Source organism: Salvelinus namaycush, chromosome 20, assembly GCF_016432855.1.
Source record: "Salvelinus namaycush isolate Seneca chromosome 20, SaNama_1.0, whole genome shotgun sequence".
Classification (NCBI taxonomy): Eukaryota; Metazoa; Chordata; class Actinopteri; order Salmoniformes; family Salmonidae; genus Salvelinus; species Salvelinus namaycush.
In genome coordinates, this window is record NC_052326.1 from 28576625 (window position 1) to 28594412 (window position 17788).

The 17788-nt window shown below is 41.8% G+C and overlaps 1 protein-coding gene across 3 annotated transcripts; it reads right to left on the bottom strand.

The window, feature by feature from the left end:
• Window positions 1–2637: 2637 nt before the first annotated feature.
• Window positions 2638–13312, bottom strand: LOC120065203 (GATA-binding factor 2-like). Of its 3 annotated transcripts, none has more exons than XM_039015999.1 (5): window positions 13081–13312; window positions 11943–12524; window positions 7806–7951; window positions 4577–4702; window positions 2638–3993 (listed from the first exon to the last, which is right to left on the bottom strand). In XM_039015999.1, exons 1-5 carry the CDS (start codon window positions 13310–13312, stop codon window positions 3706–3708), a joined length of 1374 nt encoding a protein of 457 aa, XP_038871927.1. In that variant the 3' UTR covers window positions 2638–3705. The 3 variants fall into 3 exon arrangements, with proteins under 3 accessions (XP_038871927.1, XP_038871928.1, XP_038871926.1); XM_039016000.1 differs by having other exon boundaries at window positions 4577–4660; window positions 11943–12533; XM_039015998.1 differs by having other exon boundaries at window positions 11943–12533.
• Between the last annotated feature and the right edge of the window lie 4476 nt (window positions 13313–17788).

Consider the following 17788-nt stretch of genomic DNA (forward strand, 5'->3'; position numbering starts at 1 on the left):
AAGGCTGAACCAACATGACTCCCAGGAACAGGGCCAAGATGGCGTCATGGTACTGTCTGAGCAGAGAGGACCCTTATTACACAGTGAGTTTAGTGAGTCTTTTCACTGAACAGATGCTGCCGGTTGAGTAACAGCGCAGATGTAACATGTGGTTCAAACTTCTCCGATTCTGTCAACAATGAGTGTCCCAAATGTTTGGAGCACAGCAAGTCAATTAGAGAATGGATATAATTTGATGCCGGGAGGGGTTAAGGTAACACTACTGTAGGCTGAGACTATGATCCACTGAGGATCAGGACAAAGTGTTCTCTAAGAAACATGTCTCTCTTTGGAGAGAAATCTCAAGCAGGTACATGAGAACGCTCTTTGGGTGCATCATGTGTTATGACACGTTGCATACATCCATCCAGGTAGAAGGAGATCAGTGGTAGGTCTTCTATGTCAGGTTTGGTCTTTGGATTTGCCCGATTTTTCACATCCGATCTTATGGCATTAATGTACATGTTAATGCAAGGTGTAAAGAGCTGTGAGAGAGAATGAGTATGTACACTGAACAAAAATGTAATCGCAACATGTAAAGTATCGGTCCCTTGTTTCATGAGCTGAAATAAAAGATCCCAGAAATGTTCCACATGCACAAAAAGCTTATTTCTCTCACATGTTGTGCACAAATTGGTTTACATCTGAGTTAGTAAGCATTTCTCCTTTGCCAAGATAATCCATCCACCTGACAGGTGTGGCATATCAAGAAGCTGATTAAACAGCATGATCATTACACAGGTGCACCTTGAGCTGGGTACAATAAAAAGCCACTCTACAATGTGCAGTTTTGTCACACAACCTTGTCACAGATGTCTCAAGTTTTGAGGGAGCGTGCAATTGACATGCCGACTGAAGGAATGTCCACCAGAGCTGTTGCTAGATAATTTAATGTTAATTTCTCTACCATAAGCTGCCTCCAACGTCGTTTTAGAGAATTTGGCAGAACATCCAACCGGCCTCACAACCACAGACCACGTGTAAGGCATTGTGTGGGCAAGCGGTTTGCTGATGTCAACGTTGTGAACATAGTGCCTCATGGTGGGGTTATGGTATGAGCAGACATAAGCTACAGACAACGAACAATTGCATTTTATCGATAGCAATTTGAATGGACAGAGATACCGTAATGAGATCTTGAGGCCCATTGTCATGCCATTCACCTGCCGCCATCACCTCATGTTTCAGCATGATAATGCACGGCCCCATGTTGCAAGGATCTGTACACAGATCCTGAAAGCTGAAAAAATGTCAGACATGTCACCCATTGAGCATGTTTTGGATGCTCTGGATCGACGTGTACGACAGCATGTTTCAGTTTCCGACAATATCCAGCAACTTCGCTCTGCCATTGAAGAGGAGTGGGACAACATTCCACAGGCCACAATCAACAGCCTGATCAACTCAATGTGAAGGAGATGTGTTATGCTGCATGAGGCAAATGGTGGTCACACCAGATACTGACTGGTTTTCTGACCCACGTCCCTACCTTTTTTTTTAGGTATCTGTGACCAACAGATGCATATCTGTATTCCCAGTCATGTGAAATCCATAGATTAGGGCCTAATGAATTTATTTAAATTGACTGATTTCTTATATAAACTGTAACTCAGTAAAATCTTTGAAATTGTTGCATGTTGCGTTTATATTTTTGTTCAGTATATATCCCATACTGCAGTGACATGTTGCTAGTGTTATAATTCCTCTCCCATTCCCATTCACAGTGTATGCTACAGTATAAGGTGTGTGTGTGTGTGCACGCATGTGTGTGTGTGTGCATGCGTGCGTGCATGTGTTGAGTCCTGAATCTCTCACGGGGAAAATAAGTCTCATAGAAGTCTCATTCCTTTTTACAAGGTTTCTTTATTATCATCAGTATGCAATGGCATCCAGATTGTCAGGTTATAATTGTTTTGAATGGGTAATAGTGAGCACGTCTGTGGTTTTCTATCTGTTAGGTTGAGTGGAAGCAAATCAAAGCTGTGCTGTGACACAGAGACACACACCACAGAGAAACAGAGAGGTACAGGCTACTGCCCATCACCATGACAAAACAGGAGAAGTCTAGGTAACATAGAACAAGACAGGGGTCAATAAGGCTGTCCCAAACATAGAAATAGGATTGATAGATCAGATTGTTGCTTCGTGTTAACGTGTAAATTACATTATTATTCCAACAACAGCGTCAGTTTCTGTACGACGTATCTAATATGGCAGCTGAAATGGCAAGGGTATCTGTTTTATTCAATCTATTTCTATGCTCTGTGTATCTCTCTCTGTCTCCTTGCTGAAGGTTTTTAACACACAGCCCTGTGGGGATCATTTAAAGAGGGAGTAATTGGCCGAATTAAACTTGATTTCTTTATTTTCATGAAGAGGAAAATGTTTAACAGCTCAGAGAAAGCGCTTCAGCTAAAAAATATATTCATAACGATAGAAATGGTGATCACAATATCCATAATATTTCAGGTGAAAGAAAAAGGAAAAAATTAAATAAATTATCTGAATGACAATAACAATAATAACAATAATTATGATAACAACAACAATAATAAACTGTTTCAAATTAAGCTTTATAAACTTTTTTTCTTTGCTTGTTTATTTTTTTCATTGTAATGTCCATTAAAAATAGTAGAAGTCATTGAGCAGAAATCCAGCATATATTTATTAAACAGTGTGAAGGGAATTGCTCTGTCTTCACCACCCCAGTATATCACACATTTACATTATTCACAGTTACTAGAGACCTGCTCGGCACATACAGTACCACTGCAACAGGACGGGAGAGAGGTGGGAGACGGTATATGCATGGGGATGGGTGTAGGTGTAGTCTATATCTGGTCTAAGCGGGTACCTAATAGAAAGGAAAATGACCGCCTCCCATCCACCCATCAGTGGATGCTGTGGATGCTGCCTGGTTCCCCATATACCCCCTGGACCCTTTACAGCCTCTCTATTCATAGATTGCACCTCAGTCACTCCGTCACACACTGCCATTGTTATCAACAATCTACAGACGCCACAGCCATATTGATGCTTAAATGTAGAACAGGGGCTAATGATTTTTTTGTCTAAATTACACTATAGGGGCTTGGGAATATGATGACATTGCTAAGGTATTCACATATTTAGTAGAAAACAACTTTGCCATCATCATCATGTTATCAAATGTACTTTAGACAGATGGCAATGTTGTAATTAGCTAGCAAAGTTTGTAAAAAATAGCTAGCAATGCTAACGTTAGCTAGCTAAAATCTGGAGGTCTCCCCTCAATCTTAGCTAGCTAGCTAGCGTTATACTCTAAAGTCAATCTCGGGACATCAAAATGATGACAAAATGTTTTCCTACTAATTATTTGCCTTCTTTAGAAGTCATTGTGTTTTCAAGCCACAGTAATGCACTATAAACCAAATCTTCATCAACTCCCAATGAGGATGCATTGAGTATTATGCTCAGTTGGGCATAGTCCTAAAACGAACGTTCAAAACAATATTGTGGCGCAATGTGGAATGCATGAATACAACAAGACAATCAACACAGACACACCAAATGCATGTCTTTAACATTTTATACATTGTCCTCAAGCCAGAGGCCTATCTGACCCTCAACCCCGATTAGAAACCTGAACAACCTTCACTTCCCCTGTGCCTCCCTGTCCTCCCCAGCTCAGCCCATGGCTGTGACCATGTTGGAGTGGTGGGGGTGGCCGAAGGAGGGGTGTATGGGTGTGGGGGTGGGCAACATGTGTCCGGAGTGGCTGAAGGGTGGCAGGTGGCCCATGTGGGTCATGTGTCCGGCCAGGGAGGCAGCACTAAAAGGAGAAGACTTGTCGTGCATACACTTGGACAGCTCCTCATAACCATCACCGCCCCGCCTGCCCTTCTTGGACTTGTTGGACATCTTGCGGTTGCGTGTCTGGATGCCTTCCTTCTTCATGGTCAAAGGCCGGTTTACCTGTAGGGAGACGGGGTTGGAGGGAGAGATGAGTGACCGGGTTGAGATGGTGGTAAGGGTTTTTAATCAACTCAATATGTTTGAGCTTAATGGAGTATGTGCAGAAATAACGTACTGTATATTATCTGAAAACCATATTATTTATTATGAGAACTCTAGACACACTCATTTGCCGATTTTTCTTTAAAAAAATACTAAAAAAATAACATGCAGAAACAGTATGCAGCTTATTCCCTAAAACTAGGCCATATTCAATTTAATACATGGCAATACACCAAGGCTGAACATTGAACAGTTGTGCCTCATTTGAACAGACGCAGTTGGTCTGACAAAATAACAGTCCCACCATTGTGAGTCTCAAGGGGATGACGCCTACCATGGAAACAATAAAGCACAAAGAAAGAAAACACCAACGGGGCCCAGTGTGTCTGAGGGGCCAAACTCTGTCTCCCTCCTCCTTCCCGATCCCTCTTTCTTATGCTGTTCTAATCAATGCAACCTGTCCATATACTTGACCTGGCTGGCTGAGTGTGGGTAGGGCTGGTGGTCGGTCAGGCCCGGCGGTTAGCAGTGAAAGACTTACGTTGTGCAGCTTGTAGTACAGGCCGCAGGCGTTGCACACGGGGTCTCCATTGCCGTTGCGCCTCCACAGTGTGGTGGTGGTTGTCTGACAGTTAGCACAACAGGTGCCGGCTCGTCTGGCCGCAGACTGGATGGAAACATGAAGAAAGCATTTATTAGACCACAACTGCACGGACACATAACACATGAAAGAATAGGTTGGGAATTACTTTAGAGCTGGAAGGTGTGTAGATAGTATTTGCATATTGGCTGCCAGGAGCGGAGAGGACATGTAATATTCCATGCTGTTTTAGATCAAAGTTGTTCATTATAGTTATAGATTTGCATATAATTTCAGTAATTTATTCATATTGCGTGACAGTTTGATAGTTTATTGTAATGCTATGAAATACTGAATGAAGTACGCAATAAAAATGTGTCAGGTCTTTACACTCCCAGACAGAATATTTATCAAAACACTAAATAGTTGTTAATGTGTGAATTAATTGGTCTCTATTAACAAGGAGTGTGCCGAGTACTCGCACAAAACGAGTATCTTAACAGATATGGATAATTTTCCGAAAAAGATAATGACAGGACTATTTTTTGTAATTATCCATGATCGAAATGTGTTATTTATTTTTAGCTGCCAGCACGCATCTCTCTTTCACTCAAACAGTGTGAAGCGCTGTGCGCTCCGAATGTTGGCTAGTATTAACCTATAATAAACAATGTGTTACTATAAAAGTAATGCTGAATAGATCATATAAGAAAGTAATGGGTTGTCTATATAGGCTACAGTTTTTTCCCAGCATGAGAAATCGTTTTCATTTCACAGACACAGTAGTGATGAACACTGACTATCAAAGAACTTCCTCTCAGATGCAAAGCATCGCTATTGAATGGAGATTAGGTAGCGAGGGGGGCTATAGGCCCTCCAGTGTCCGGGCTGCCTGTGCGATCCCCTGCTATTACACATGGTTTCTTCACACTTAATAATATGAGACATTTACAAGTATACCCCTATAGCTAAATATGATAATCTGAACCCTCAGTCAGAATAGTGCATGGCTCTATACAGCTACGGATAATCTTAAAACATGGATTCGTGCAAATTACCTCTATTAAGTCAAATAGAAACGCCCCAATTTGTGTAAACCTGGCCCTAAATAAACATCTCTCCAAGTAAATAAGTCTAGGCTCGAGCCCGACAGACAGCAGGGCATAAATCCATGTATTTCATCTCCCCGTGCGCCCTACTTGCATCTCGATAGCCCTCGCTTTTTTTCTGTGCACATAACCGGGCCTGAACTGTTGTGCCAGTCCGCTTTACTGTATGCTATGAGACGAGGACTGACCGGCTTGACCACTGCTATAGAAAAGTATGTGTAGTTAGCGCGCCACGGACGGAAACATGCGCTGGCCCCGCTTCCTTATCCGTACCCGCAGATATCCGGATATAGGAAACAACTGGAAGGCCCCTGCGCGAGCACTGAAAACACGCGAGCAGAAAAGTATCTGCAAACTCACCAGGCACTGACTCGTATGGAGAAAAAAATGGAATGGATTTTTCAGTCATTAGGCCAAAAGTGACAATTATTAAACGTTTTTATGCTTTTCATGCACGTTTGGGCTATATTGATTCTGGTCCAGGGATATCCTTTTGACTTCTATTATTTCTCAAGGCACAAATATTCATAGCCTAGGCCTATGGCGTTGATGCTTACAATGTTAAGCAGCTCAAGTCACGATAGTGTTCAAATGTTTCAAAATTATCTAAAAATGGGTCTCTAAATAGTCTCGGCGGTGGTGCCTTTTGTATAGCCAGCATTGGCTGGCTCAGTGCCGTCGGCAGAGACCTTGTGAAAACGACCATTCTCTTATTAAGATGCTCACAGGATTATATGATCTTTAGGATGGTCCTTAAAAAAAACGCAGTCGTCATGAAATACTGTATGTAGTGCTAAATAACCTATGTGTGTCTCAACCATAAATGCGTTTCAATACTAGTATCCGTAGCCTTTGATTAATATATTAATAATCCTATTATGCATCCTGAGACATTTGGGAACCAATTCGTAAATCATTTGAATAGGCATACCCGAATTAGGCATACATCCACATTTCAAATATGAATTACCAGAAATTATAAACCATAGGTATTTCATTTCTATTGATGGATCTCACACTTATAATGGCTCAGTTTGTTTTATAGTAATTTCTCTATTTCTGCAAAACCCCAATTTATTCAAGAGGGGCGTGGAAAAAATGCTCTTGCAAAAATCAACCACGAGTTGCCAGAATAAATCAATTATCGAGAGGTTATGGGCCTAGTGAAATTATAGCTCAGTGAAATACTTTCATTGTTATTATTATATGCTATTTGACATTATTTCTATCATTCTTATTCTTCTTCTTATTGTGCTATTGATTTATTAGTCTACATGCAAATAGGTTTACGCCCGCACACAGTAGCTGTGGGCTATTCAAAATGTTATAAATACAGGAAATATTCAGATCATATCTTGAATATAGTTATTTTGTAATTTATGCATATCATTTTTTGGGTCCTCATTTATCTTTCAACAGGCCATGGAGAAAGGTATTTCTTTGCTTTTTGTATTTGATGCAAATCCGACTGGCCATCACGCAATATAATATTATCTAAATCACAACTGATGTTCTGTTCTTATTTATATCTTCTGGTTTCTACATCTCATTGGGTCATCATATCAATGCCCACCATCGCAGAGTTTCATGTGCATTCTTCATTGCGCATATGTTATTGTTGAGACCAGGTGCTTTAAAGTCTGGTTAGCTCAGACTTTACTGTAACATGTAAAAAATAGCTTTTAATTTTAACCCAACACTTTTTTTTAAAAATGCAATCAATGGAGTTACAGCACATTAAGTCTAAAACGGCGGTTTTCAGTAATTACAACATTTACATAGTCCATTGAACTGCTGTCTGACTAGAGAGAGGCCTGCACTGGCCCTGATATCAGTAACAGTATCAGAAGTAGCAGCAATAATGATAGCAGAAACAACAAAGTTAGCTGCACTCCGCTAACAGCCTGTGTATAGGAACACAGGGGTGAGTGGGAAACACAATTCCCGGAAACTGATTGGGAAAATATAACTTTCCTGGAATTGTGCCCTTCTTGGCCCCCCACCTTGTGCTCTTATTTACCTCTGCACTTCATGATCTGCGTGTGTGCATGTGTTGGGGGGGGGGGGTCCGTGGTACTCACCAGTCTACGTTTGGGCTTGATGAGGGGTCGGTTCTGACCGTTCATCTTGTGGTACAGGCCACAGGCGTTACACAGGTAGTGGCCCGTACCATCCCTTCGCCACAGTGGGGTAGAGGTGGCTCCACAGTTGACACACTCACGCCCCTCTGAGCAGCATGCAGGTGGAAGGAGAGCACAGGGACATTTATAAAATTAACCTGTCAACTCTGACACATTTATCATACACAAAAACTCTGTAACCTGTAGCAGCGAAATTTACAATTTAAAAAAATGTCATGTAAGTTAGTCTGGACTGCATATTTTTATACTAGGTTCACCAAAGCATGGGAAAGTTTTGAGAATTAATTTTAGTTACTAAGTTCTACTCTCTAGTATGAGAAAGCTGAGTGTTTTTCGTGTGAAGTTTGTGTGAGAGCGAGAAAGTGTGTGTTTAACCCTATGCAGACTCTTGGAATAACAAAAGGCTTTGTTCTGTTTGATCTGGTTAAGTTCCTCCCTGTCAGTTTTCGGTCAGCTGGGACGCATACACCCACAATGAAATGCAGGCTATCTCTTACGTTTCTGTTCATTTTGCTGTGATTGCAATCAATGTTCCCACTAAACTGTGCGTGGGAGCACAGCTCCCCTTGAACTGCCGTGCAGAAGAAATATCAGCACGTGCAGAGAAGCACAAGATTAAACTTCACTCAACTTTCTAGAGTTTTCCCCTTTAAATTACTCTATCAACGTTCCACTCTAAGGTGGAAATTGTGCTCGAATCAACGCAATATTAGCCACTTCCAATGTAACATACTGAAACAAAACAAACTATGCAAGACATTTTCTTGTAGGCAGAGCGCATTGGAGTAGGATACTACTACATTGACTAGCACGACTCAGGCCCATACTCTACACTGACCTGTGTACCATAACCAGTCAGAGCTGCAATAGGCCTATATGCAAATATCCATTGCCATATTTGGATTTGTGCCATTCACATTGAACTGAACTGCGTTTACCATATGAGTAGTCACAAGTAGATGCAAGAGCTGCATGTAGCCACCTGTGCACATTTGTTTATATTCTTTGCTAGTTAGTGAGTTATTAGCCCAGTTATAGCTAATTTCTAGATAACAATGGGGGAGTGGTTGCTTCCTACAAGAGCACAAAATGTGTGCATTTCGAGACATCTTTGAAAAGCAAGTCAGGTAAAGAGATTTTTTTTATGTCTTAAAGGAACAGTGTTGTATTTTCAGTTGTCTTGAAGAAGCTAAGTAGCCAATAGGCAGAGGGTAGCATAATTTCTGGAATAATGGTATGGGAATAATAATGAATGTTATTTTGTAAAGTGGTTTCTTCCATCAAACAACACAACATTTTCAGTCACCTCCTTGTCTGAAGTACAAGTGGATAAACAGGTTAATGTCAAACCCTGCATGTTTTTTTTAAAATAGTCTCATGGAATGTTGGCCTATATTGACCACCACACATTGGCTGCTACTGTATGCTGAATGATATTTCCATGTTAAAATGTTATGGGATGCATTTTTCTCCATTGTTTTTGATGTTTGGTCACTCTGGTAGGCCTACATTATGATCAAATAGCCACAGTAGCCTACTTGGCCACTGTTAAAACTGTAACTTAAAGCAGGTACAGCCTCAGTGTTCACAGTAAACGCGCAGCAGAAGTTGCACAGAATTTTCACAGTGTTCACAATGTTTCACAAAGTTTGCACTAAGCAGACCTGAAATTTGCTCAAGATAAAAAATTTTGAGGGAACCATTTTTACATGTTTGTGCTGCTTATGATGTGGATCAGATTCTCAGTCTAAATTATTAGAGGTAATACTAGTGTGCTTGTGGGCCTTTGCCTCTGTTGGTGGTTCCAGATAATGCTGAGTATGGACAGCCAGAGAAGGAGGGAGAGAAAAAACTGGGGAGACTGAGAGGAGAGAGAGGAAGGGGGCCTGAATTAGGGTTAGTCAAACAGGAAGTACCTCTAAGGTATGCATGATCAGGGACTTCACCATAATAGTGTGACACTATAGTGTTCTATGGCCCTGCAAGCCACCAGTAATGGACATCCCCACAGGGATAGGCTCCTAGAAACAGGACAGACTATTCCTGTATGATGTCAGGGAGTGCCCCTAACACACAAATCTATCAGGGAGGAGTATTCACTACCAAACACCTAGCTGGGTCTTCCTGATGGAAGTTGTGCCTTTGTCTGAGAATGACCATAATACCACTGTGACAGATGTTTTTATTTGTATTTTTAAGAATACTCTTGGGGTTTATGTTGAGACATCTAATCCCTATTTATGAAATATGGTCAATTCGTTTTTTTGTTGGTGGTTTCTTTCTCGAACAAATGAATACTGGTGCTCAGTATAAGGGAGACGGTTTATAAGATGCTTCAAGGCAATCAGCTCAGGCTATAGTTGGCAAATGAATGCTATATTATGGAACAAAGAAATGTCTCGTTTTGGCTATATGCTCTAGCAGATCTTCGTTTCACATCTCCGTGGCTGTATCTAGTTTGTCATTCTCAAGGGCAAGCCAGCTCGAGCGTAATTGAGTCGCGGTTTACAAAAGAGGATAATAAACGTGTCAGCCAAAGCGCGCCCGCGCTCAGCCGAACGACAGGTCTTGGGTGTGTGCGGGGCAGTGCTCGAGGCGTGGCAGTATGCTTTACCTGTCCCTTCCAACCAAATAGGCCTAAGCAAATTATTCCTCTGGGGCTAGGCCCTACATTTCTCAGACCTGGGACACTGGCAAAGTTGTGTCACAGGGACACTGGGAAAGTTGTATCTTCACAGCTTACAATAAGCAAGGTTTCTTATCATTATTAGACGAAGCCCATCATTATAATTATATTACATCTGTTGATATTACCGATTTGTATTATTAAAAAATATGCAGATTTGATATGATCAATTGGCCTAATAAAGAGGAAACGGTAGGCCCATAGGGAGTAGGCCTACTGTTTAAAAACGTGGCTGCATAAATAAGGACAGACAAAATCGACGAAGAAGACACTGTATATCATAACCTCACACCACCTCTTATTGTTGTATCTGTCCCTCCATATAACAAATAAACAGTTATAGATGGCCTTTTTATATGTAATTAGTCTATTTCTTATAGTTAACCATAATATCTGCTTTTGTCCTCATGGGGATGAAAAGATTGAGATGCCATTCTTCATCAATAGGCTATGCAAAGCAATTCACATACAGGATTACTATTATGTGGATATGTGACACTGCTTTATGTGTATGTGTGTAGAGGCCTACAGCTTCTTACTGGTTATTTGAAGCGGATTGTGTTTACTTTTGGCGACGAACGAAACCGGTGTGTGTGAAAACAGCTATGAAAGGAGTTGCTAACAACATGCACCCAGATAAGATGTAACCTCATCCCAATTATCTTCTGCAAACCACACGTCGAGGCTTTTTGTGATGATATTGTCACCCTTTTCTAAGGACGTTAATGGAAAGTTGGCTAACCGAGTAAATCAAATTGCATAAAACTGGAGGTTTTGAAAATGACAAAGACGTTTTATTCATAATTATTTGTCACAAAGGACCAGTCTTATAGAACAGTATATTAGGGGAAATGTTATCATGCATGTAAAATAAACATAGGCGTTAATATATCGATTATTATATAAAATAATATATTAATTCTAGGCTAACTATTATATATATATTTTTAATGGGCTATATATATGTATACCTACATAAGTAGCTTTGGTCTAAAATGGGCCTTAGTTTCTGTTTTTAGTTTAAACGGTGTTCCAGTTCGCTATCAGTGACAATAATTCGATACACTTTCTAAACATTGCACGGGACAAATATTTCATATTATTCTTGTTTTAAGATATGCTATTTGTTTTTTAACTCAATTATGGGTTTAGATACAACAAACCTGTGATAATGCTAAAACAGCCTAAATATACCTAGCGTATAAAACTAGTCCAATAAAGTAATTTCGGTGTGTTCTGTCATAATAATAATTATATTAATAATGATGATAATAATAATAATAATAATAATACATAAAGTAATGCCATCATCATTAGGCTATGTCATCATAATTTTATTATGTAGTACAAACATTTGAAATGCCACATTTTCGAGATGAGAAGAGACTCACCTGAGCACGACCGAGTTTTGCTTTTACATTTCGGGGTGAAGCTGGAGGACGATCCTCCGAGTAGGCTGCCAGGGTGGAACAGACTGCCCCCGTAGTCATGCGCTGCTGGGAGAGAGTACGTGGGGTAGGTCGGTATGGGGTGGTGCGTGGAGGGGGTCTGGGCGCTCATTGATGCCAGGCTGCTTCGGAGAGGACTGGAACCCTCCATCTTCATGCCGTCAGAAAGGGACATTTGGTACTTGATAGACTCCTTCTCGTCCATTCTCGGGGTAGAGGACAAGGGAGAGGCGGCCCCGGGGTCTGGGGAGACGTCTTTCGGCGGGGTAGGGGGGAAACTGTAGAGATGTGGACTCGAATGGGATGCGGGTGTTAACGAGGAGGCGGAGGCCGTGCTGGCGTTGCTGCTGCAGGGATATAGGCCGCCTGAAGCCCCGGAGCCTGAGGAATGCAGCCCGGTCTTGCTGAAGTGACTGACCGCCCATGCGTTGTGATGGTGGGCCGCTGAGAGGGCTGCTTTGCCCGGCTCTAGCCATGAAATTCCCGGGCTATGGATGAGATGTGGCCGGCAGACCTGACCCCCAGCTAGGCGAGCTGTAAGAAGAGAAGAACAATATGTTTTTAGATCGAATACATAGGCCTACACAAACATACTAATTATATGGCCATTACAACTCTCATTGCCCTCATGATGATGTGATGTCATAGGATTAGAGAAAGTTGGGACACCAGTCCTACACCTGTTGATGCAAGGTGACAATAATCCGACAATAATCCATCATTATGCGTAAAGGGTATTATTCGATTCGTGAGGGGCACAAAATACACAGTTCGCAGGTATTCAGACAAAAACAGTGAAATGATAACCCCAGAAATGTTTGTTCTGGTGTTGGGTCATCGTGTGTTTTATTTATTTTTTATAGTCAATGACAAATAAAGATGCCTGGTCCAGTAAGTGCATTGGAACATGCAGGACCTATTTTGCAGAAGAAGCCTTTAAGATTGTTTTATTGATTTTAGAAATATAGGCTCCAATCCGCTCTGACAATTTTGAAGAAAATATTCAATGAATATAGGCCCACAATAATTCCCGCTTTATCCTGAAATGTAAGTCACTTAGCAAAGTGAATTGAGGTCTTACCGTGAGCTTGGCTGTAGGACACTCTGGCCCGCGCATGAGCGGAGTTGTGGTAGTACGGGTTTCCCTGCGAGTCAAGATGGTTAAAGAAAACATCCACCTCGTCCGGAGGCAGAAGTTGTGCGGTGGGCTCCATGTAGTTGTGCGAAAGACCGGGGTGGTGCGAGTCCGGGTGTTGGCCGTTTAGTACGGCATGGTGGTGCATCCACCGAGACGGATCAGCCCCTACATCCATGTCTGCGTGAGTCTTTCCGTGTGGGGCAAACAGGTTGAAAAGAGAAGAGGAGCCTCTCAAGGGAGAGGACAGTGTGTTCCTGAACCGTCCTCTCTTCGCTTTATCTTTCAGAAAAAACGCGTCTCCCTCTCCTGATAAAAATGCCCTATTGTGGAAAACAAAACATAAATTTGTTAAGAAGTTGCGCTAGTCAATCTCCAATACGTCGGTCCTCACTCGTAGTCCGATGAGTTCCTCTTGTCACTCTCCTTCATCAACAGGCATCAAGTCGTGTTTAAAACTGGACTTATAACTGTAATACGACCAAAAATAGGATGTTAATATTTCAGAGGCATTTACAGGGTGTTGCGTGGTTATCTCTGTGTGGTCGTCTAGTCCTAAGAGAAGAACTCGGGAAGGCTGCTCCTTTTTAGGTGCGTTTTGTAAGTGATGCATGTGAATATGCAACATAAGATAAAGACATCGAGTTACTCGTCCCCAACCACTCCCATTCCGAGGAACCTGAAATCACCGACCCATCCTCACCGTTACGCGCGCAGATAAGTAGGCTATACTTTTGAACCCATGCCTACACGTCATATGCTAGCTCGTAAACTAATAATCGTCAGTAGCCCACTCAGAACAAACAGTTAACATTCTTACAGAGTAAGAAGTCATATATTTTCACACACAATTTGGAAAATAAACAATATAGATTTCATGTAAATACCTTGTCTTTCTCAGGTTTGGTTATTCCGTTTTCAAGCCCCTTTGAGATACTTTTCATTCAGTTACCAAATGTATTTTCCTTTCCTGTATTGACTCAATTTATGCGGAATATCTTTGGCAAAATATCTTTGGTCTGTTTTCCTTGGTTTTGGTCTGTTTTCCTTGGTTTTGGTTTAGGGTTATCGTCTGGGTAAACTCAGTTGGAGACGGATAGAGCTTTAGCAACATACAGCTGAACTAACTGTCAGCACTGGCGCCATTGAATTCAATATCATATGTGCAAGGGCAGGGTCTTAGATTTAGCGTTGACACCGCGACATCCAATTGGATTCTGCCTTCCCCGATTCTGGCAACTCCTTCCGCGGAATCTCCATGCCATTCACCTTCTCCAGCCCAAGCACCAGCGAGAAAACAGCCATGGCCCCTGAGTTTAGGCCTTACTGGTCTCATCCCACGGATCCTAGGGCGTATTAATCACTTTATTAAAGATGCAGTCTCGGGCTACCGCCCAGACATCAATGCTTTCTCAACCAGGGGAGAAATGTATTTGTTGATGCCAAGTGTAATGATCACTATATATTTTAATAAAAAAAGTTATTTCCATAAATAGGTTACTCATTAATATTTCTATTTTGTATTTAGGCAAAATTAAACTATGTGCCAGATTTGTAATCACATGCGTAAAAGTGCGTAATAATACAAATAGTATGGGCTACTCCAATGTACATTTTTATTAATGTTGTTCATTCTATGAATTACGCAAATTAGATAGCTTTTCGGACAGTGACGCTTTGGTGTAGGCCAGTGTGACGTCTGTGGATGCCTGTCTGTCTTTAGTCTTTGCCTAATTGTCTTTAATTTCCAGTAATGTCATAAACATGTTTTTTGTTTGTGAATCAGGGGCGATCACACGCTGCTTTACATCTTAATGCTTCCTTTGACTGGCGGGTCAGCAGAGCACAGGGGGTAAGTACCAGCCATAGAGGTCCACAGCCATAGAGGGCAACTAAATGGGGTTTGTTCAGTAGGCTATGTGGTCACAATAAAAACTACTCCAAAGAACCCAGCAGCTCAGCCACGGGCGCAAAGACACAGTGTCGCCACCGGTCTGTGATGGCTGTGAGAGAGGAGTATCCTCGTTATCCTGCGGGTAAAGCTTTACAAAAATGTTGTCGCACCTATTTAACCTGAGTACTCACATGAGAGAATGAGGCATGTTTGTTGAGAAACTGTTTGATTTTGGAGTCGGGGTAGCACATTGCAGCTGGTATGTAATATGTGTCATAGCTCCTCCAAATAGATTTGTAATAGGCTGCCTATCGCCACTCCCTGGTCGCTTTGCGTCCTGCAGAAACACTTAATAACAGTGAATCATTCAGTGACTAACCCTGCTTGTCCGGACTACAATCCAGCGGTGTGTGCAGTCTATTGCAGAGCAAGGCGGGAGAGTGAATATGAATGACAGGGAACTTTGTGACGAGGGAGCTCGACTAGCCGCCTATCTGACGCCACTCCCTGACGTCACCGCAATTTAGAGGAGGAAAAAAGAATCATCAGGAAATTAACTTTTAATAATAGTTAAAGTAGGGAGATGGGGGAGCACGAGATCTGCTTACGTCCCAAAGGATGAACTCGAGGAACACATTCAAAGACACTCTCTATTGGGAGGACTGCAATAGATATTCACTATAGTGGCATTAATAATGAATAAAGTACAGTCTTTTGACCTTTGATGTGGTTTAGAAATGTGTCTACATAGATCCAGTGACGACAGAAGACAGCGAAACCGAGATTTGGTCACATTAGCCCGACTAGGGATTTGATTTGACCCCAGAGAACACTTTGGGTCTAATTTGAAACGCAATCAATAAAGCGGAGAACTGCAGTCTGATGGACTAAGGAGTGGACACAGCCTGGGGGAGCACCACGTAGCTGAAAAATATCTGTTTAATGCACTCTTGCTGTGCACATCATTCTTGATTGGATGGAGGTCAAAGTGCTATCATCAGTTCCTTCTCTACCAGTTATTACAATGTTATAAGTAGCAGGCAATGTAAATAAGTTGATTAGCCTATAGCCAGAGTATGTGTGTATGTTCTGAGACATAAGGCCTACTATTTTGATGACATTGTCACTAAGCTACTAGACAATAGTTATTTTCCCGCTGTGCTCTGTGCTATACGTATATAGCAAAGGATCTTCGTAAAGATGGGATAGGTACCTTAGGTAAACAAAAAAGGCATTCAGAGCAGGAGTAATCACACTGATAATTAGCAAATGTCGCTGTCTTGTTTTGCACGCTTTGTACAAAATAATAAAATGCAGTACTACAGGATATTTCTTAACGTAGCTCTTTATTAGCTAGCTATAACTTGCATGTTCACTATCTCCAACCATGATCAACTGACCATGACCTAACCATCTGGGTGGTCTTAACCAATCATAGCACAGTATGATACGGCGGTAAAATGCATCCAATTATAATTCAGTATGTTTACACATATGAATATTACATCCCCCTTCTTTTAAAACAAAAAATGTTTACATATTCTAAGCGTTTCTTTTGAAAACATGCTCTGCAGTTTGAACTCAAGGTAAGTAACCATTTATATTGCATACTACACCAACTGAATCAACATATACTCTGAACAATGATCCAACATACTTTTACTTTTCGAACAAGGGATTCTCAGCAACTCAGCTTTCACAGTAGAAATTACATCTTAACATTTCAAACAAATACAATACCAAAGCATTTCAAGTGAACTTTCAATAACAAGTTTACAGTCTGGAACTCTTTTAGGGCAGCGATCCACCTACACCCTTTGACATTTCACAGGTCTAGGACAGTTCTGGGCTTGACCTCTCTTCCTGACCTTGTGCGATATGATGCTGAGCATGCTTCTGTGTCGGTCAACAGTTCTTGTGGTGTTGCAGGTATGTATGGTGTATGTTGTGCTGTGTGTGTGTTTAGTCCATCACGTTCTCTTTCAGGGGAACAGTTCATCTCATCAGTGTGTTGTTCTTTTGTGTTCAGTAGGTGACGACGATTGCGGCGGTACACCGCTCCTTCTGCGGTGCGGACGTGATATGAACGTTCAGTGTCAGCTGGCTGGATGACGACTGCTGGCTTCCAGAGGCCATGCTCCTGGATTCTATCTGACTCTCCGTCGTTCAGTGGTGGCAGTGGTCTAGCTGACCTGTCGTAGTATCGCTTTTGTTGTTGTTGTCTCTGTGCACGTTTTTCATGCATTTCCTTGTAGCTGACGACCTCAGGTTGCAGCTGCTGGTTGGTGCTGGGAAGGATTGAGCGAAGTCTGCGGCTCATCAACAGCTGGGCTGGTGATTTGAAGTTGTCAACTGGAGTGTTGCGGTATTCAAGGAGACTGAGATAGGGGTCTCTCTTGTCTGCTTTTGCTTTGTCCATGAGTGATTTAGCAATCTGCACTGATTTTTCAGCAAGGCCATTACTTTGAGGGTAATGTGGGCTTGTGGTGACATGTGTAAACTCCCATGCTTTTGTGAAGGATTCAAACTCATTTGATTTGTAACAGGGCCCATTGTCAGATATTAAAGTCTCTACAATGCCATGCCTGGCAAAGGCTGCTTTCAGCTTGTGTATCACAGCTGCAGATGTGGTACTGTGAAGCTTGTCGAGTTCGAAGTATCTGCTGTAGTAGTCCACTGTTACGATGTAGTCCTCGTTGTTCCAGGTGAACAGATCGGTTGCCACGACCTGCCAGGGTCGGTCTGGGATACAGTGAGGTA

Excerpts from the sequence above, each read along its gene's own strand:
- LOC120065203 (XM_039015998.1), bottom strand. The coding sequence starts at position 13,312 with ATGGATGTAGGGGCTGATCCGTCTCGGTGGATGCACCACCATGCCGTA. Across the intron at positions 7,952-11,942 it reads CAAAACTCGGTCGTGCTCAG|AGGGGCGTGAGTGTGTCAAC; the intron begins GTGAGTCTCTTC and ends CATGCTGCTCAG. Across the intron at positions 3,994-4,576 it reads TGTACTACAAGCTGCACAAC|GTAAACCGGCCTTTGACCAT; the intron begins GTAAGTCTTTCA and ends GTCTCCCTACAG.